The sequence below is a fragment of the Leuresthes tenuis genome, unplaced genomic scaffold, assembly GCF_036924035.1.
Source record: "Leuresthes tenuis unplaced genomic scaffold, fLeuTen1.0.hap1 SCAF_7, whole genome shotgun sequence".
Lineage (NCBI taxonomy): Eukaryota > Metazoa > Chordata > Actinopteri > Atheriniformes > Atherinopsidae > Leuresthes > Leuresthes tenuis.
The window spans coordinates 10285459-10307087 of NW_027325361.1; the positions used below are offsets into that span (position 1 = coordinate 10285459).

At 39.7% G+C, this 21629-nt stretch overlaps 2 protein-coding genes across 3 annotated transcripts; both read right to left on the reverse strand.

Annotated features, from left to right (window-relative positions):
- Window positions 1–3914: 3914 nt before the first annotated feature.
- On the reverse strand, window positions 3915–13563 carry arrdc2 (arrestin domain containing 2). Of its 2 annotated transcripts, XM_072389220.1 has the most exons (8): window positions 13435–13563; window positions 12335–12589; window positions 6738–6955; window positions 6537–6639; window positions 6187–6443; window positions 5928–6090; window positions 5575–5735; window positions 3915–5321 (listed from the first exon to the last, which is right to left on the reverse strand). In XM_072389220.1, exons 2-8 carry the CDS (start codon window positions 12585–12587, stop codon window positions 5268–5270), a joined length of 1209 nt encoding a protein of 402 aa, XP_072245321.1. In that variant the 5' UTR covers window positions 12588–12589; window positions 13435–13563; the 3' UTR covers window positions 3915–5267. The 2 variants fall into 2 exon arrangements, with proteins under 2 accessions (XP_072245321.1, XP_072245320.1); XM_072389219.1 differs by lacking the exons at window positions 12335–12589; window positions 13435–13563 and adding an exon at window positions 8382–8941.
- A 1785-nt stretch (window positions 13564–15348) lies between these two features.
- On the reverse strand, window positions 15349–19810 carry LOC140311413 (uncharacterized). Its single transcript, XM_072388785.1, has 8 exons — window positions 19237–19810; window positions 18897–19006; window positions 17028–17119; window positions 16722–16822; window positions 16271–16392; window positions 15898–16087; window positions 15738–15823; window positions 15349–15508 (listed from the first exon to the last, which is right to left on the reverse strand). Exons 1-8 carry the CDS (start codon window positions 19808–19810, stop codon window positions 15377–15379), a joined length of 1407 nt encoding a protein of 468 aa, XP_072244886.1. The 3' UTR covers window positions 15349–15376.
- Between the last annotated feature and the right edge of the window lie 1819 nt (window positions 19811–21629).

Below are 21629 nucleotides of genomic sequence, written 5' to 3' on the forward strand. Positions count from 1 at the left end.
CACTGTCTTCAAGTAGAGTCTGCTCTGTTCCTTTTTGAGGACAGCCTCTGTGTCCAGGTGAACACCCAGGTATGTGAAGTCCTCCACCACCTCCACCTCTGTTCCATTCTTTATTAAAGTACAACAGAGTTGAAGCTAGTTTGGCTAAAAGACTAAGAAACCAGGTCCGTGAAACAAAAAAAACAAATACATCATTATCTCCTTTATCTCCTTTATTGCCTTGGCATCTTGTAAGTTTAACACAGAAAAAACAGAAATTGGACATTTTTAGCTCAGATTGGAACCATATGGCTAAAGTTATGTGTAACTACTGTTCACGTGCTTCTGTGCACCGATTCCACTTTCAGCTAAGGCAAACATCAGGATTTTAGTGTGCTTCCAGCTTTCCCAGAAAGCTATAAAAAAAAGGATTCCTGGAGTTTTGTGTGATGAAACATGACAGACATGCAGAGAGCCTGATGTCTCTAATGTTCTTGGAGCTCAACTGAAATCCAACACCTCAACAGATGCATGGCAAAGCAACCATTTCTTCATGTTGTTAAATCAGAGCTCATGTGGTGTATTGCATTACAGTATATGTTTTCCTCGTGTTACTTTTTGAGCAATTAAATGTTTAATGTCTGATGGCATTTTTGTAAGACCCATGCTTTTGACAGGCACTACTTGAGTCCTTCAGGCAAATTGTTCCGAAAACACATACATGCACACAAACATATTCATTTAATTGTTTATTTACTATTTGCACTATTATGCATTGCTCCCCCAAAACTATAAATGTAATTAGTGACTGGGAATGCACTGGTTACAACATGTCCAGGACGTCTTGTCAAGGAAAACCTTTGTCTCTATCTGACTTTGTTAACCCCTGTTAATGCAATGTAGTGCTGAACAAAGGCTTGAGAGGAAATAACTGGTGCTCAAAGGCTCTTTTGTCAAGTCAAGGATTTTTCTGCATGTCCGTGAGGGGAAGTCAAAAACATTATGTACAGATCTCTGAAAATGCCTCGTTGACCAAATTACTTCGCAGAAATTCCCGGATTCAACTATTTTTGAGGCAAAGGTTGAGTGAGAGCAAGCATGTGTTTAGATTTAAATAAGCTTGAATCACTATTTCAGACTTCATGACTTTTCTATTTGTCCTTCACCTACTTTGGGAGGCTTAGTTCAGATACAAACAGTTTCTTAATTACTTAATCAGGTCAAGGAAGCAGATGTGCCAAGAAATGTGTTGTGGATGTCCACCTTAAATGTTGGCCACAAAGCAACTCCAGATATTTTTTCACAATTTATTTTCACATTACAGCATCCCAATCCCATTTTGTATCTAGGACAATCAAAAATGAATATTTAAGCTACCTTTCTGCATTCACGTCTTGATTTTTCTGAAACAGAGCTGTTGTGGGGAAATAGAATAAAATGCAGATACATTTATGAAGCGTACACAACAAGATTACACACATGCTGAACAAGATGTGCCTGATTGACAGCGGCTCACAATAGAGTAATTATATGACTCATCAAAGCATCTGCCTGTGGCAGCATGTTATTGAGGACTACAGCAACACAGTAGCTGTCATGAAACACCTTGAATCTCCTCCCTGTATGGAGGAATTACAGAGACATATGGTCGCTGCAGTTAGGTCACATCTCAGATGACTTTTACAGACACAAATACAAAAGGTTGTTTGTATTTGACCTGCATCACATTTAATAGCCCCTTCACTCTATAAAGATTACAGCAGATTAATTCTGAGGGCAAAACAGACAAAAGTATTATGTAAAAGTCCTGAACGCGTTCTGGAAAATGTTTTTCTGTGTTTTCAATTGTGACTAAAGAATTTGACCAGTTTGTTTAGGTTTACAGCCGTTTACAGAAAACTGAGGGTCTCTAACAATGCCTGGTGTTTGTGTCGAAGGGCTAAAATATAAGCTTTCCCACTTTTGTTTCTATTCTCATAAGCAAAATATTTCCAGCTCAATGAGGTCTGAGTCACTCGTGAGATCGTGTGAGAAACCAGATGTTTTTTTAACAGCCAATGTCATTGTGATCTAACCAGCGATTTCATCAGATTACACAGTTGAAGTACGAGCCGAGTCTCCATTAACCGAAGCTGGGACGAGGTTCGAACATGTCCGGACCAGAGGAAAAGTACACTGACCCATCTTGATTTCCATTTGGAAATTCATTAGATGTAAATATAAATGTAAATGTAAATGTAATTTATTTATACAGCCCTTTACAACAATCCATTTCGGTGAACCAAAGTGCTTTACATCAGTTAATAAATAAAGAAAAGAATAAGAACAAAACAATAAAATAACAGTAAACGCAATAAAATAAAATACAGCAACATTTTATAAGATAATATAAAAGAGTCACCATACTACTGGGTATTAAAAGCCATCTGAAATAAATATGTTTTTAGCCTAGATTTAAAGAGGCCCAGGTCAGAAATAAGACGCATCTCGGGGGGGAGCTTATTCCAGAGCCTGGGGGCAGCAACGGAAAAGGCTCAGTCACCCCAGTGCTTGTATTTTGACCTGGGCACTTCCAACAAAAGTTGATTTGTTGACCTCAGAGCTCTACCAGAATTACAGACAGTTAAAAGCTCAGATAAATATGATGGGGTGAGGCCGTTAAGAGCTTTAAAAACAAACATTGAAAGTTTAAAATCAATTCTATAAAGAACAGGAAGCCAATGAAGGGAGTTAAGAACAGGAGTGATATGCATACGTCTGTTAGTGTTGGTTAAAAGACGGGCAGCAGCATTTTGCACAAGTTGAAGGCGACTGAGAGAAGTCTGGGAGACGCCGACATAAAGTCCATTGCAGTAGTCTAACCTTGAACTTATTAGGGCATGGATGGCTTTCTCAAGATTGTGACGGCTTAAAAACATTTTAACTTTGGCCAGGAGACGTAACTGGAAAAAACTAGTCCTGACAACATTGTTAATTTGTTTGTCAAACTTCAGATGACTCCCAGATTTCTGACGGTTGAACTGAGCTTTGAAGACAAGGTGCTAAAGTCAGCCGTCACAGTATCCCCAAACACAATACATTCAGTTGATTCAGTAGATGTTGATCAAATTAGACGACAGGTATTATTGATATTGTGGAAGAGTCATTTCTGTCAGCTCCTGTCCTTATTTATGACACAATACAACTTAAACAGCTCAAATTCAAATCATATCAGCAAAAAGTAAAGAAAGAAAGGTTTTAAAACAGAAAATACATGCACAAACAAGGTTACTAAAACAGAGGAAGCACATTTCTTAGTAGACTCAATTAGGCGGTATTCTATCATTTGTTTTTTCCTTTAAGATTAGGGCTCACCTCAGATGTACTAATTTGAGGTTTTGGCAAATTGAAAATGATAGATTTTATAAGTTTTGTTGACGTCTACTTTAATTCAGCTAAGAACTCCCAAGTGTGAAGCTTTTCATCAGCGGTCTTATCCGGCCTGAACGGAGCATCTGTCTTCTTACTAATACAGTTTGCTTATTAAACCCCTGAGAATTTCCTCAGCTTGGTGGTGTTTATAGCCATGTGTAACACTTTGTACAATATAATTCATGTATTTGTCCCCGTGTGTTTACATGTGGCAAAAAATAACTGCGATGCTTGTTGAATATTCATGTAAACAACGTACAAACTGTACGAGAGGAAGCTGGACGAAATCCAAGTATCAGCTTACTGGTGATTTTTTTTTTTCCTATTTCACAATACTCATCACTTCAGTCTGTAATTATCATTTTACTTCAGTGAGTGTAGCTCATTTCTCAAGTGAACCCTGTTGTGCTGAACATGATGTACCAGTTCACTGGCAAGCAACAACCCAAGCCCTCCACTATTTGCCTAAAAGAGTGCACAGCTTACATACTTGTCAAGGTTCAAGGAAAAACTGAAGATGATCATCCTTTTAATCTTTTTTATTAGGAAAAACAATTAGAAAACTTTGGCATGATTCACAACAAACAACAGCATTTGTATAAAAATACAATCTTTTTTTGTTTTTTTAAATGAATCTTAATCAGTGCGCGCCACTGATGCTGCACAAATGACCCTGAACTGATAACTCCTGACAGTTTTTTTTGGAAGTTGAGGAGAAAACACAATCCTCGAGTCAGTTTTTGGAATGTTCTTCGTCCCTACATTTCAGTGGCATCTCCAGCTTATTGCTCGACCTAAAGGCACAGAGGCATCTGGCTCCCATCAACAGTTTCAGTCCACATGGCTTAACGGTCTCCATCTTCTCCTCCTTTTGTTAGCAGCTGGGAGAGCTCCTCTGTGGGCCTTGTCCAGATTTTTCTTCAGCAAACTGCTACACCTTACTGTATCAGTGCTCCAAAATTAAATACCACAGCTACCCTACACGTCAATGCCTTGAGCATTGCGCTGCTTTCGGAATTGAATCACTTACAATGTGACCATCTCATTCTAAGATCTTTCAGTATACGTTCAGCTCTATCCTGCTCTCCAAGAGAACAACTCCCTCAAACTCATGCATTCTTCAACTGCAGATAATTAAGGCATACATTTTTCCCTTTTACATATGGTGACCTGCATGCATAAAATACATCTACATCTCCTTATTTGACTCGTCTGCTCCAACATCATACCTTTCAATACAGTACATAGTTAAGTAACAGTAGAATTCATCACAGGAACACTGCTGTTGAGTCAATCAATGCATAGCAATGTAGGTGGTTAACATCAACACCAGGCACAGGCAAGTAAGAAATCAAGGCTGATAATTGCACTTCTTTACGCCACTCAAAGATGACAATGTGCTTCTAAACATGTCAACTTATCAAAAGCGCTGTCTTATCAAACATATGACTATCAGGTACAACTGTCTGATAAATATCAAGTGATCTAAGTCCCCCCCCAATATGTCCCAAAATCGTCAAATCTCAAAAATCTCTTCACATGAGGGAAACGTTGATTGGGAGGTACTCTGTCGCTCACTTCGCTCAGAGCCAAAAATCACCTGGGGAGGACAGGAACCGATGCAGAGAAGTTGCACCCCTCTCAGCAGAACTGGGAAACGTCCACTTTACTGGACTGGAAACAAAGTGGCAGCTCCTCTGCAAACATTCAGTTCCTGTGAGCTCCAGCTCCTGAAATCTCTGTAGCGCTCCAGTCCATCTCCACAACACAGGCTGGGACCAGGTGCTATTCACCAGAGAGGCGTAATCCAGGAGAAGACAAATCTTTTGATTTGTTTCAATAGATAAGCTGCTTGTCGCACAGGCAGGGCTCGTTGTTCAACACGTCATGCAGCGAGGCCTCATATTTAAAGGCTGAGGGTTGGGGTCAATCTGTGGGCAGGAGAAGACGAAGGTTGAGTAAACACATAATTCAGTCTTTCTCCGTTTTATTCAGCCTACACCTTCAGATCTGTTTTGATGCTTTTACTGTTATGCAATTCATCTAAGATCTCAAAAGCTTTTTTAATAGAAAACTTTTCTTTTTTTTTCATAAATATGCAACAACAACAAAAAAAACATCTGAAACTTTGACACGCATCGTTCAAACTAAGTGAGGGTTGAAGGAGTGCTTTTGATGACTCACCTCGCAGTAAACTGGCGGAGGCCGGAAACGAAACTCTTGGACAAAAGCCATGAGTGGTCGCTCTAGAATCCCACTCAGATCTTCGGCCGGCTGCGGGACCACCGCGTTGTTGCGCTGCTCGGCCTCCTCCTCTGTCACCACAGAGCTGTAGTCTGGAGGAGCTGTGGGGAAAGAGGCATAATTAGTCCACTGTTTGTTTAGGCACGCTGGCAGCACACCTTTTTTTTTCCATTTCTTTTGTGTGCAGAATTTTTCCTCTTAAAAATACAGTGTCGGGTGTTTCTGCTTTGTAATAACTGGGCTTCAATGCAATTTAAGACCTTCAAATCTAACGGTCATTACGGGACACTTACGCTCAGGCTGCTCTGGGATGGCCATGCGCAGCCACTCCAAGTTGACGCTGTACTGGCTGCTGACGCTGGACGTCCGGCTGCCGAAGGGATGGAGGGGAATGGTTCCAATGACTAGAGGCAGCTCCAAACACAGCTTGGATGTCCCAGGAACATCAACACAAACCTGAAGGGAGGAAAAGAGAATTCTCAGTTCCACCTGTGCAAAGTGCAGACTCGGAAACACAAAATAAGAGAGAAAGCAGCTGCTGACTGAACTCACCTTGAGCATATACTCTACTTTGATGACACGGCACTGCAGAATAGAAGGACCCACAGGTGGGATCTTGATGGCACGACCGTGCCAGGTCTCGCGACATCTAGCGCTCACGATGTCACCACACAGAGTGGCCACCACAGAGCGCTTCTGTTTCATGGTGCCACGGGCGATGAACGTCTGTGTCTGAGTGATGAAGGCTTTGGGCACAACTGATCTGGAGGTGTTGTTGTCGAACTCTGCAAAGACGGGTATCACCTCACCTGCAGAGAAAGAGTCGGTGTGTTCAGACATGCAGCCACTATCTAATAGGCTAAAGATTGTGTATGAATTTGTTTCAGGTATTAGACCCTTACCTGGGGTGTAGCCTTTGCGGTCGATCTTTGCAGTCACTGACACCTGTCCAAAGTTACGGTACCACGCCCGTGCCATCTTATCCTTTGTACCAGCTTGTGGTGCCTAGAAAGCATAAAACCAAATGAGCACGTGCCTCGAAAACATGCAGGACATCATGAAATGTGTCAAAAATCATTTAATGTGAGCAATGAGCTGCGCACCAGTAGAGTTGGCGTGTTGATGTCGATGGGTTCAATGACTGTAAACTCTTTCTTGATTTTCCTGACGGTGGCCCACGGCCGGTGTAGCTTAACTTTGACCCAATAACGGATGCTGCCATGTTTCCCCTCAAAGGAGGTGACGAGCGTCTCCTCTGGAAGTTGAAAGCTGAATGGAAACTCATGTCGGCCAGCGGAAAGGATGGTCACTTCACCATTATCTGAACACGGGGGAAAAAAAAAGTAATGTCAATAACAGGTCAATTTCTTTTCTTAAATCTTTTATTCCGATAACTTGATTTTATTTCAAGAAACAGATGGCAGGGAGTGTAAAATTAATTCCTAGGTAATCCATCTCTTTCTGTTGGTCATGTAGGTATGGAGAATAAGAGCATGAAATTTTACAAAACATATTGAGAAATCACTTCAGGGACATGAGTCATACCACACAAAGTGGCAAGATGCTATATTTCAAGAAGGAAAAGAAGTCCTGGGAAAACTATAAGACACAAATGGTGCTACCTCTTCACAAATAAATAAAATAGGCTTTTAAACTGTAGCTGAAATCCTCCTCTTTCTTTGAATTACATGGTTTCTGTTTTTGCTTAGAGGGGCGGTTCCTCATCCACTGTGAACATGTTTTCCTCAAGCTACATCACACAGCCCCTCTCAAATACTGTTTTTTCCCTCTTCCTGAACAGGCCCAGGAACACGTGTTTGCATTTACAACGCTCAACAGTTTGTTTGGAGTCCCCTTTCGTTTGCTGGATGCTTCCATTTCATTTTAACACTTCTGTAAACACTCTTCACGGTATCATAAAATACACATCTGCAAAAACCTTATTCAAACACCACTGATTAAACTGAGATATAACGAGCTTTTAGATTGCAGCCAGCAGTCAGGTTTTCTTTTACAGATGACCGTCCGGCCATGAAACCGAGCTGAGCAGGAAAACGGCTTAAAACTGACAAAGCCCCGGCTGTGGGTTTCCTGTCAACCCTTTAAACCAAAAACAGCTTCGTGCCCAATGAATGAAAGCAGAAACCTGAGGCTCCACCTCACTGCAGAGGAGAAAAACAACCCGGGATTTGCTTCAAATGAGGGAAAAGTCTGCTGTCAGTGCCTTTTCCTTCAACAGATGTTTTCACAATGAAAAGGCATCTGCTGGAGCGGCTTTTTTGTGCTTTCCCTCACTTAAATTAAAACCAACAAAACTCCTGTGAATCAACGACCATTTCTGAACCTTGTGTTCACCCTTACTCTTCAAGAAACTAGGAAGGGTGAACAAAGCAGTGCACCTTTTAAAAAACAACAACAAAAAAACAGCCTAAATGTGACTATTGTTTCATGCACCCAATATAAGCTCAGTCAATAAAGAATGAGAACGCGTTTAGAAAAAAACACTGAGCACCTCTGGATAACAGCTTGATTTCATCACTTCTCCACTGGGAAAGCTCTCCTAATCATCTGCTTATCTTTGACACCATGTCCCATTTACAGACAAACAACTAGCCCCATACTCTCCCACAGATGAACCACTTTCGTTTCGATGCTCGTCATCTGGATAATTTGTTTTTGCAGCTTTGACTGAAGATTACAGATAAATTGCACCCTCTTCCATCACCGTGCCACCCGAGCGGACTGACCTGCCTGCAGCAGCACCTCTCTGCGGTTCAGGTATTCCACTTCGTCGCTGTAGTTCTGGGTGTACGCGGTGCTGGACCCGGCGGACCGGGACTCGGTCCAGTGCACTTTGGCGAAACCTTCGGCGTGAAGCTTCAGGGAGTCGACCCTACCCTCCCCGGACAACTCCAACACCACCCGTCCTGACACGACGTCCCCGCTGCTGAACACAGGAGGACAGTCCATCTCCGGGGAGTCGAAGACGATGTCAAACTTTTTCAACTTGTCGAAAATCATTTTTGGAAAGTTATGAAAGTAATCTGAGAGCCAGAGTAGGTGCTTATCTTCCTTTGAAACCGCAGTATTTGAATGTATGATAGAGGATTTTCAGGCTGCGGATGTATTTTGCTCCGACTCACAAGCTCAAACTGTCGTGCGTCGTCAGCCAGCAGCCCTGTTTTGAGGTTGAGAAAGTGGGCGTGGTCTCCGCATTTATTATGTAAGGCCTCAGGAGAGGGTTGAAGGCTGGGCGAAGGCACATTCAAGTACTCCTTCTTAGCACCGACATTTAAGGACTAAAGTCATAAATACGACGTACCTCAAGTATTGACAAAACTTATGATGAAAGTTTCAAAGTGTAAATATAAAGGGAATTTAATTTCCCAGTATTGAAAGTACAAAAGCTGAACGAGATTAAACTCACTCACACAAAGAAGAAAATTAATGAAAAGAAGTCTAATCAGCGTTGGGCAAAGAAACCAGTTGTTTGTCCGTCTTTTTTCAAATGAAGAAATATCTAAAAAATATGCAACCTATCTTTTTCTTGCACATTTATAAGCTGACAACGCAGCTTCAAACATGTCTAGACAAATGCTCAGATCGTGAGGCAAGACTTTGGAAAACAATTTAAATAGCTGAGAAAGTGAAACTAAACACGCCATGACAACAACACATGTGCTGATCACATTAACAACGATTACATGTAAAGGTCCCGCTTCCTCAACTCTGTTTACCGCTTTGTTGAGTCACTTGTGTGCAGTTCCACTCACGAACACCACATTTCCAGACCAAGCCTGAAGGCAGCACAATAAACATGCAGACTGGGTGTGGAGGCAGTAGAGGAAAACAAGGCCTGGTGATGATTGATGGTTACAGGTTCTTAGAAGAAAACAGGCTTACTGAGCATGCCTCAGTCTGGCAGAGCTCAGGGGAAAATTGTTTCACTCTGGACTAAAGCTGTTTACACCACAGCTTCCATGTCACTTTGAACATACTGTTACATATTTTGAGCTCCCTCAAACATGAAAAACACTCAGCTAAGCACAAAAGCATTTCAACAAATCCCCTTATGAAACAGCCATTCAACAAATAAAGTAACTCAAAACAGATATTCATTTTAAGTAGGGTGAAACATCAATCAAAATAACACAACTTATCATGCTAATGAGAGGTTGGTCTTCGGTAATTTAAAGTGTCTAATACCAAACATTTGCTTAGTACTTCTTCATTCTTCCTCTTCTGCATTTCAAATAATCAAATAATGTTTTGGTAATGTTAGAAAACTACAGAGAAAATCTCTGCAGAAAATCTCTACTGAGAAAATCTCTGCAACATCTGGGTTGTTTGCAAGAATATTATAATCTATATAGACTTACTATAAATGCATTTATAACAAGTCCAAACAAAGTCACATCTGAGCCAGGCTCTGCTGCAGGCAATAGACTAGTCCATCATTCATTCACGTCTTAGTTCTAAGCTCATCTCTAAACTCCATTCGATGCAAAAGCCTTGACAAAAGTCAAATGTGCTCTGTGAAAACAAAGTTGTTTACTCCTTTGTTCCCTGGTATGAGAACTTGGCCCTCCAGTGCCACCATCTGGTCAACCTGACCAATTGCTGCAGATAAGGCAAAGTAGTTAGGATTCTTGTAAAGCCTGAACTGGGATGCTGATGTTTGTAGATTAGAGAAAATTAGCAAAACGCTTTAGGAAAACGATGCTTTTAGAATATGGCAAAAGGAATCCGTTCAAACCAGCTTCTCAATGCAGTTCCTCTCAACAGGTGATTGTGATGGAAATCATAGCAGAAAAGTACATTATCATTATTCATTTGTTAAGAAAATATTTTCAGTTTGCAGATTTTTTTTCTTTTTAATTTGGGAAATTGTTGACCATGGCTGCATCAGTTTGTGTTCGCTTTAAAATACTTTAAGTGTCAGACAAAGTGAAACAAAGACCAGCACGCCGCCTGCTGGTGACAACAAGCCGCAGCTCATCTCTACCATGTGTGTCTCTAGCACAATACTGATAAGAACACCATGTGGTGATCTGAACAGAAAGAGCAAGATAATCCCCCTTGCTGTGCAGATGACTCCGTATGATAGCCCTAATCATGGCTAAAACCATGTTTAAAACTACCTCAGAAGAAGTGAATGTGTTCTCATCTGTCCCTCACCGTTTAGCCAAAGAGCTGCTGACTCAACAAAACAAACACCCGAAGCCTTGAATACTTGAGAGCATAGACGGGGTTTTAAGAAGTGTTAAGTGTTTTTTTCAAAATTTTGGGATGAATGCAAGATTTTTTCTTTAAGGCTTTAACTTCTGGGGCCACCTCTGAACCCAAACAAATGATCAAGAGAAACCCAGCGGATAAAATGCATGTGTTTCTGCTTTTTAAGTGAAAAAACAAGCACGCAACTTTTGAGATTATGAAAAAGTGGATGAAAGAAAGCTTGAAAAAAGGCACAATAGTGCTAAGTGTATGGAGTGCAGTAGCTGGCTGCATGGTGAGGGGAAGGGGTGGGGTCAAAGAGAGCCACATGTTGTTTTCATTGTTACCATGGTGACACAGGCTGCATTTTTTAAATGATTACCCCCCCCCCCCCCCCACACACACACACACACACACACACACACACACTTAAAACCCCTTCCTCCTCTCCTTCCTGCATTGCCATCTATTGTCCACTTTCTTATTTCTTGCTGCTTCAGTCCAAATTAAAAACACAATACCTGACTTTTACATTTACCGTTGGTGTTTGGAACTTGCTGATCTACTACTTGACATTCATATACGTGAAAACGTTTTCACTTGACCCTTCAATGCTTTATGAACAGATTTAGAGCAGCTTCCTAATCAGTGACCACATCGATCATAAATTTTATGATATCTCTATTCATTTTCAGTAGGGTGAAAAATCAATGAAAATAACATAACTTATCATGCTAATGAGAGGTTGGTCTTCGGTAATTTAAAGTGTCTAACACCAAACATTTGCTTAGTACTTCTTCCCACCCCCATTCATAGTATTTCAAAGCCAAGAAAAGTGATGGACGATCACTGATTAAACTGTTAGCCTTTAATGAAATTCCTACTAATCTGACCAGAACGAGTCAAGTCGCCAACAAAACACATAAAACATTAACAGTTGTCTACAATTCATTTACTCAACTATTACTGTGCATATTCTTTGCCTCTCTGATTTAAGGCTGCCTGGTGCAATCCACACTGGGGGAATTTCACTCTTTAGCACTCAGTAAACCAGTTCTGTGTATTTGGACTCTGCACTCATGGATTTGTGTTTAATGTCAAAGATTATGTTATCTGGCAGATGTATCTGGACTCTCTCCCAGGTTTCCATGCAACCCATTTGGCTCAAGAGACTACAAAAAAAGTGGCTACCACCTGGCACAAAACAGATTTTGAGAGCAAACAGATAATGTTTTCACACACTGCACCCTGACATACATGTCAATATATGCCCCCCAAAAGCTACAATCTATGTATTACACATTACAATACCCCACAGATACAGCAGGAAACAAAGAAGGTACAAAACAGATAAAAGGTCAGGACAGTTGGTATCGTAGTTCTTTAAAAAATAGTAAGAGGAAATTATATTAAAATAATCTATAGGAGGGAATATAACTCTATGACAGGTGCAGTGCAACTCATTTGATTTTCTTTTACTACTGACCTCTGATCAGATGTTGTCTCTTCCTGAAGTAGGTAATTTTGGAGGTGTATTCGTTATAGACAGCGTTCATGCCACGGTTCTCCAGCCAGTGTGCAGTGGCCACCCCTCTCCCCTGCATCTTCATGGACTGCACTTTCATGTCCCTGCGGAGCTCCAGGACCACCTGGCCGGACACCATCTCCCCTCCGGTGAACGCTGCATCAGCTGGACCATCTAGCTCCAGAGTGAAAGACTTTATCGAACTCAGCGCCATTCCTACATGTGAGGACAGAAGGACAGTTATTTAAAATAAACATTTTGACATAAACGAAGGGCTAACTCAAAGAAGATAACCACAAATGAATAATTGTGATAACTGACAAGCGCTCTTCAGCAGAGGACCATCTGGAATCCTTACTCAACTTTTAAATAAAATGCAATGGTTCAGGACTGATTTTGAATGTGCACTATTCATTAATTAGCCTCTCCAGGAAAACAGATATCTATTTTTTGTTGTTTTCTTTGAGTGTTTGGGTTTTTAGGGTGGGGTTGGGTGGATCTACATAGGGTCTCTGCCAAGTCACTATCTATCGCTGTGTACACCCCTTTTTAAAACCCTTCTTATAAATCCTTAATAAGGATATATTAGTTTGTCTTCTTTAAGCTTTTGAAAACAACTAAAAGACATGACTCATAAAACAGCAATAATCTACACTGCTTATATTCAATATGTATGTATGTAGTTTAATTCAGTAATACATGTATATTCGCACATTTTCAACAAATTCACAGAAAGCCGGTAATAATTGTTGTTAATATACGCTAGAGATTAGAAAATAACATGAACAAAAAAACCTGATTTTCTACTTTTAATTAAGTAATGACCCCTGCGAGTCCAAATGTCCAAATTCTTTCACAAACAACTCTACCACTATCAGCAAGCGATGCTTTTTTTTGTCGGTCTCATAATAACAACATTTTTATTTCTATTTTTGCGGCTGGTTTGTGTCAAAAATGAATGAGAACGGGTCTCAGCCAATCCGGATCGTGGACCGAGACTACATGTTACTGAGTGCAGTTTCCGAGCCTTTGACGTGATGAATGAAAGTCTCCACACTCACCGACAGGACGAGGGCTACGTGATAGTCCTCACGAAAGCTACGTTTCAAAAGCGAGACTTTCCTCCGTCTTCTCCGCTGACTGTACGCTCAACGGAGACCGCTCTGTGCGATCAGTGGCAGGCTTCAACGCCCAGAAATACAGTGACTCTCTGTTTTAAAACAATGACAGGGACCACATGGCACTCACGCCCGCCCACATAGCCACGGAGCAGGAGGGAGGACAGCGTGGAGTGGGTTCTGGCTTTGGGTCACGTGACGTTTGTTTTTCCGCAGCCACACTTAGCGTTTTAGGGTGTTTATGTGAAGAAGAGAGCGCGCGCCGTGGAGGAAGAGCAATGAGTAATGACGGATGTGACTCAGAAAGTGAACCCCGCCTGTGTTTATTCATTCATATAGTTATCAAGATATATTTAGTCTTTGGGACACGGGAAACAAATGCATGGTGTGAAACGTTTTAACAAAGCAATGAAAAAAATAACTAAGAAATATGCGTATATGCAAATATAAATAAGACGGGAAAACAATGCTAAATTTACCCCCCAAAAGGGACCCCCCCCCAATATAAGGTGATTCCTTTGCTCAACTCAGTTAGTCATCTGCTTCCACACTTGGCCTCCTTTAGATTTAGATGCATGACACAAATGAATAGAAGAAAAATTGTTTTTTGTCATACTTTGCTCTACTTATTTGGATGTTTGCATGTAAGCCTGTTGTAATATTGTCAAACTAGCAAGGTCATAGGTGTTCCCCAGCAGCACGTGTTTGGGAAGGACCAGCCTGCTTACTCATCACAGCAGATTTTCAAAAAACTAGGTGAGCAAGTTAAGCCTATGAGTAAAGATTATTATTAAAGAGTTTATAAATTAATTTAAAAACAACAGGTTTTTACTAGGTTATGATTTCAACATTCAGTTTATTTACATCTGTTTACCTGTATGACAACTCTATATTTTCTTTTGTTTTTCTCTTTCTTTTATTTTACATCTCAGGGTCAAGGTCATGTTATTGCGACAACATGGATTATTTTAATGGAGGTCTATGGTCAGTCATGCTTGAAGGTGGGATTGAATGTGTTTCTGCGAAACAGACGCTAAGCAGTTGTCATTGACAGTATAAACAAGGTTGGAGATGCACAGTCAGGAGGGGAAACATTCTCCCAAAACGGACAGCAACCTTCTGCAAAGTTAGCTCTGACAAGCTAACAGGGTTAAAGTGGGTCAGGAAAATTCGAAGCTGTTTCGTCTGCCTAAATATGGCAGATGAGTCTAAAGGTTTATGTTTAAACCACCTAACTACAAAACCCCCAATTGCACACTGCTTCAACATTTCCCACTGCTCTGTTATGGGAAAAAGTTTATTTTTTTCATCCCTGTATGGCAGGTTACATGCTTCTAATTGACAGGATTGATCATTTCTGAAAAGATGAAGGATTGGGTTTAAAGGTCCAACTCAGAACAGAACAGTAATGTGCTTACTTTATAGGGGTTTCCAAGGTAACTTCTTCTGTCACGAGGATAGTATTCATTGGTAGTATTATTTTTTTGCACACGTGATGCATCATAGTGGTGCATCAAGGAATGCTGTTAAGATAAGCTGCTGTTTGAGCACAACTGTGGGCTGACTGTGAAATGCAGTAATGCCTGACTTCCACGTTTAACTGTTAAAAGCATTTCATGTGATCCAAAGTTACTATGCACATTTCCAAGTGTCAGATTCTCAAAGGGAAGTTTACCATGATTATAGCCTGACATAAAGTTTCAAGTGCATTTTCAGAAAGAAAATGTGCAAACTCATAATCAGATCACGTCAAACTTGTTGAATACATTTAATGTTTTATACAAATGTCAATAAAATTCATTTTTGATTAATGGTGTTACTTCATGTATTCTATTAGGAACTAGGTAGGAACACAAAAGCCAGCGACCCTGTTGTGATTCCTTTGTCACTTTAGTGCAAAACTGAGGGAGCTGCACTGGTTGGGCACAGGACGCTGCAGGACCAAAGGTTTGACTGTGTAGACTTCACTGCTGGTGGTGCTGAAATGCTGCTTGTCCAGAGGAAATCTGAGGTTGCTCTGTTTGGTGAACAGAGAGCAACAAACAGTCAATATTGTTTAATATATAACTAAAGACAAAAATAGACATACATATGCAGTTCGTACAAAAGTCTAATTCTGTTATCACTGCTGCTTTTTGTATTATTATTGCCAATAATATATCAGCAACTATTGCGATCTCTGACCCTCCTGTTGAAATTAAAACCAAAGAGAATTTGAGCTTTAATTCCAGTTTGTGATCTCTCACCGTGTGCTGTGACGAACAAGGTGTTTGTTTGGAGCTCTTCAAGGGGAGAAAGTCAGTCATAGTGGTGCTGACATTCAGTCCATATTCTGCCACAGACATTTAAAACTTCAATATCTACATGCAAGTTCCTTTGAATACATAAACAGGAATAATCTATCACCTGGTCCACTCATTATGTTACTCTGCAGCTGTTTGACTGGTCTGACTCGATGGATATCCTTCATGCAGTAGTGCTCCCTGGCTGTAGTTGTGTAGTACTGCCCAGACAGAGTGGGTGGGCTGAATTGTACATGACTCTTGGTAATCAGGTTAGTCTCGGGCAAACGCACGGGATGATGTGTGTGGTTCAGCTATAGCATGATCAGATACGACACCATCAGATCACTGCATCAACAAAAACAACTCCAAATTCTACTGGAACACGAAGGGTCATGAAATTAAGTGAATGTTTAACTTTCTGATTCAGTAAACGTCATGCCTCAGTTCAGTTGTAAATACAAAAATGCAACTAAGTCGAAGAGCTGCTATCTCACATCATAGGATGAGAATAATCTGTTGGTGGTGACTGACATCCTCTCAGTGTTTCGCCTCTTATCAGTGTCTCCCTTTGGCATGGAACTGATATTTTGGTTTCTTTTGATCAGAACAACTGGATCTGTTGAGTAATTAACAATGCACATTATTACAGTTAGGCAACCAAAGATAGTCAGTATTCTAGAATCTAAACTGTATCTCAGTATTTCATCATATGACTTTGACTGATTAATAATATTCTGTGTATTTTGTAATATCCTTCTAGGGCATCCAAGTGGAAGTCCAGTTAATGTCTGCCAAGTACAAATCCCTTAAAGTCATTCAGTACTAATCAAACAAGATCATTTACTTTAGAATAAATAAAAAACAGTTTGAAGTAAAATTATATTCAAAAGACTTAACTGTGATGAATTTTAGCATTATGTCTGAATATCATATGGACAAACTCACCTATTTTATGGCAACAAAAGGCCTCTTTGGAAGTGGACGACCATAAGTCCTTATAGAAATTCCCACGACTGAGCTTCAAATGATCTTTCACCTCTGGTGGCCTGTTTTTCGAAACAAATAGATATTTTTGTTGCTGAAAATACAGTGCAATATAATCAAAGATCTCAAAGAGTGACAAGTGCGAGCCTAATTCTGAAATAGTGTATATTTGATCCCTCGAGCTTTTCCTTTTACAGTGAATGCTTAGTGTGTCGTGAACCAAGTCATGTAAAAAGATGATTCCAGTGTGGCAGAAAACTTGCAGACCTGCAGACAGTGGGCTGGTTGAACGACATAGCGTGGGTTGTCTTTCTTTCCACAATCTTCATGGGATCCCCCATTCGCACTGAAGAGGTGTGCTGAACAACAAGAAGAAAAAACTGCCACTGTCTTGTGCTCATAACACCTATTTAATACATAACTTTATAAAAGTTCAAACTTTCATAAAGTTGATCATGCTGTTACTTCAAGTCACACTGTGTTGTGATGCTTAATGTACACTCCCAGTTTTAAAGCTATTCCCGAATCAGTTTATGGGAGATCCTGCATCAGCTTGTTTATCATCACTTTTAGGTAATTATGAAACCAATCATAATATGAAAGCTTGCTGGGTTTTTTTGTCAGCACTTTACATCAACTCATTATAAACAAATGCCATGACAATAAATGGACTTGGACTTGGATTGCTTTTATGGGACAGAATAACTGTACAAATACCATAAAAAATTTAAACGAGAGAATTTGCTCCACAAGATCAAGACTGGGGAAAAGTTGTAGACTTGTCAAAGCTTCATAACTTAACATTAGTGATTACGATTGAGTGCATCTGGTATGCCTCTCTTTGCCCACTTATCAAGGGATTTTGACTGCAGTCATAGGTTTGTAATAGAAAAAAAAGACAAAACATTTAGAGTTTGAGTTATGAACATCTACTGGAGCCATTTTTTAAAGAAGTTCATATCCAAAGATCTTCAGTAAAAAATAAGTGCAGATGCATCTAAGGAACCATCAAGGACAGTTCAGCCTTAAACTAGAAACTGCTGCCACAGTCAAGAAAGTTTTACATCACCCAAGATTGAGAGGCTACGATTAATAAACAAAGGTCCTATTCCAGAACTGACACATGCAACCTCAACAGAGATTTACAGCTGTCCACATGAACAAAGAGAAATGAGTAACGGTGAGGCATTTTACACAAGGAACACTTTATCAACTGTGGTGAGAAAGTAAAACCATGTTGTAGTTATATGCTCCAGGACTGTTGCTAATACTGGTGGAACTGGTATAAATGGGTGCAAAGCTAAGGAAGGAGTATTACTTCAGAATTTCTCAGCATAAACTCAGTTTAGATGGGGTCAGATGTTCAAGCAGCATAAATAATCCAAGCACACACAAAAAAAAGATAAAATATGGGTGTGGAATGGATGAAGCAGGACAACATGAAACCTTTGGTGTGACCATCCCAAAGGGTATGCCCCAGGAAACCTGTAAATTTACTGGAACTCAACCAACTCAGCCCAGAGGAATAGTGAAATATCCAACCAGAATTCTGCCTATGGCTTGTTGATGGTTATCAAAAAGATTTTTTTCTGATTACCATATACATGGAGTGAAATGAATAATTGAATATTACAGTGTTATGTTGTAAATACCTTAGCGACTATCAGGTGAGCTTATTTAGCTTATTTTAGATACTGCTAGGTGTCAGTGAAAATTCATGATGTCATGTTGCTCTTATTTTTTAAGTGGAAATATAAAAATATTTCTCATTCAAATATCATAGAGGATAAAGCAGAAGAAAGTGGAAATATTTAGGTACAGGTCTTTTTCTCTTTTTAAGTCTTCTTTTTCCTTTTTGGGTCACGGATATCAATTCTTTTCATCAAATATGTGACTATATATTTGCAAATCATTATTAAACTGGTCCATACAGTAAAGGATATCGCCAAATATTCTAATAAATACAGAGTAATTCAGCGTTCAATTTTTTGTGAAATTTCTTGTCAGAATAAATCAGCCTGTTGCTGAAGGGAACATTACCCTGAGACTCAAAGTTTTCATTCCAGCAAAATGGTGCTTAAGAACAATAAAAACCTTTAGATCATGATGGCTCATGAGCTGAATTTACTGAATTACCCTTTCAACTGGCCGAGCACCATCGCCCCAAGCTCCCTGAAAGGCATCATAATAGTGAGAAACAAAGTTGTGATGGCTCTCGTCTCCTCTTAGACTGGGAAGGTTCTTATCTGCAGAGGAAAACGTAATTTGACAATTTTGTTAAATATTAGAAATTGCAGGACTTTGTCATGACCAGAATATTTACCCTCCTTTTAACACTTTTGTCTTTGCAAAATCTGAACATCCTTGGCATCAATCATATGTGACTAAATTGATCCAAAATTCATGTGAATGTTTCAATTCAATCAGACAATACACAAAACAAATGTGATTACATATTAAGGATAATGTCACTAACCTTTATGTTTAACTGTGGCTTTTACCAAAGATGAGCAATGGTGTGGAATAAAAGTTGCATGGTTGGTGCTCTCTGGAAGCTTTTCCACTTGCTCGATCTTCTTTATGCCCAGTTTCGGTCGGCAGGGGGTGGAAGGTGGCTGGAAGGCATGAGGCCGCAATTTCTGGGCCTCTGTGGTGAAGTCAACAACTTCCTGGGGGTCTGTTTGGATCTTGAAGTTGGTGGCTAGCTTGGCCCAGCGTGGGATGCGAGTTATATGTGGCAATGGATGATGCTGGTAGGACACCATCGCCTCCGTCAGGAAATCCTCGATTTGCCTCGGATCCTTGTGATCCATTTGAGCTGGGATGGATGAACGATAACATTTTGCCCTCTGTGTATAAAGACGCTGAAAGTTTGCCTGATAGTGGGTTGTGTAAGCATCTGGGTAATTCCTGTCCAGAAACGGGATATTAGACTGGAGAGGATCTTTGCCAATAGGATGGGCAGCAGTCAGTGTTTTCACCACTGCACTCATATTGATTCCACCAGTGTCCTCCTTGTATCTCTGTAACTCTTCTGTTAAGCTGGCCATCTACAAGCAGGTGAAAAATGCTCCAATGCCTCGCCATGGAAACCTGTGGGCTGTGGAACATGATCATGTTGATACTGTTGCTGCTCCTGCAGAGGAACAAATACATGCCTTGGTTTCCTATTACACGTTCAAAGAAAGTGAGAGGAAATGAAGCCCGAAATCATACATTTTTAAATTGGAATGTACATGGAAGCATATAAAGAGCAGGATGCAACAAATATTTCCAGAAATGTATTGCACCTCTGAGAAAAAGATATTTTTGCCATTTTTAAGAGTCTCATGCCAAAGTGGTATACAAATGATATCAAGCTGCAATCAGAGCACAATGATTCAGTCTCCAGTTAATCATACTATTAATATTGATCATTAATCATACAATTAATGCCCATCCACAACATGTACAAAAATTAATAATAAAAATACGAAATGCAGCAGTTTACAAGCATAATATTAAAAATTTGACAAACTTTTAACCCGTAATTGATACATGCCCATATTGGGCCACAACCGCTTGTAAAAAATAATGGGATCATTACTCTTCAAAACGTTTTTTTTGTTGTTTTTTTTTAAGTCACAGAAATGGCATAGAACTGCTAAACATTCTTACTTTTTAAAACATAACAACAACAAAAATAAAGTAGATTGCTTTTTGGCTTTTTTCTGATCAAGTTGAGATAATTCTGTACAAGATTTAATGTGCAAATTAGTCTACAATTAAAAGAAAGTGTTTTGAGATCTTAACAAGCTGTTGCACCCGACTGATTGATAGAACAAAAGGCCCAAACAAGAGAGCTCTCAGCTCTAACAATGAGAAGGATTATAAACTTCCTTCAAGAAGATGACTTTAACTTGTGTGGAAAAAGATGTAGAGTGTTCCCAGTCAGCTGGGTCTAAAATATGGAGCAAGTACAAACAAAATGGGAGAGTTGAAAAAATGAAACACATAAGGAAGACATCAAAGTGTCAGGAAAGAAAACTCAAAGCAATATGCGTTGAAAATATGAAACAAAAGGTTGCGACCAAACTGTAAAAAAAAATGGCCATAGGAATAAAGATTTACATCCAGACACCAACACTAAGGAAGATGATGCTGAAATTTCTGTTTGGTGCAGGTCCAATGAAAATATGTAAGGACGAGTGCATCAGGAAAACAAGCAAATTTCAACAATCGTTGATGATATGAGTTTAATGTCCTGTAAAGGGGAAATGGCAGTCATTTCTTCTACAGTTAATGCACAAGTGGACATTGAAATTTCTGACACTTCCATCGATCAAATTTTGGTTTGATGATGAAGTAACTTTTCAGGACGATAAAACAATTTTTCTTTGGGAAACTCATGTTAACTTAATGACAGGAAACAATCTCAAATCTCAATTTAGGTTCAAATTTATGGTGGAAATGGATTTTTATGATAAAAAGGGTCCATGACAAGATTCCTGCAAAGTGAATCTGTCAACAGATAATAAGTAAGTTGGAACCTGACTGAAGTCTGAAAAGCGTTTTGGGATATTAATATAAATATCCATTGTTCCATGATTATATATTTTTTCCTCGTGATATAATTTCCTGGGGACAAAAATTCTACAAATTACGACAATTTTATTTAAATGGTTTGGGATTTGTTTTACAAGTCAAATAGTTCAGCTATTGAATGCATTTTTTAAATGTTTTTTTTCTGATGAGAATTGTTTAAGAGATTTCATCTATTTTTCCTTTCCTCTTTTTCTTTTTGATAGGGGTTGTTGTTTTTTCGCAACTCAAAATCTGTTCCGTCATTACAACAGTAGGTGTCAGTCGACTTCGTAATTTAGGTGCACT

Bases quoted from the DNA above. Each gene is read 5' to 3' on its own strand.
- arrdc2 (XM_072389219.1), bottom strand. From the start codon at position 8,655: ATGATTTTCGACAAGTTGAAAAAGTTTGACATCGTCTTCGACTCCCCG. The intron at 6,956-8,381 runs GTCAGTCCGCTC...CCCCGTGTTCAG, and splicing joins AGAGGTGCTGCTGCAGGCAG to ATAATGGTGAAGTGACCATC. The intron at 5,322-5,574 runs GTGAGTCATCAA...TCCTGCCCACAG, and splicing joins CTCCGCCAGTTTACTGCGAG to ATTGACCCCAACCCTCAGCC.
- LOC140311413 (XM_072388785.1), bottom strand. From the start codon at position 19,810: ATGGCCAGCTTAACAGAAGAGTTACAGAGATACAAGGAGGACACTGGT. The intron at 15,824-15,897 runs GTGATAGATTAT...TGTCTGTGGCAG, and splicing joins TAACATAATGAGTGGACCAG to AATATGGACTGAATGTCAGC. The intron at 15,509-15,737 runs GTGAGAGATCAC...TTCACCAAACAG, and splicing joins CTTGTTCGTCACAGCACACG to AGCAACCTCAGATTTCCTCT.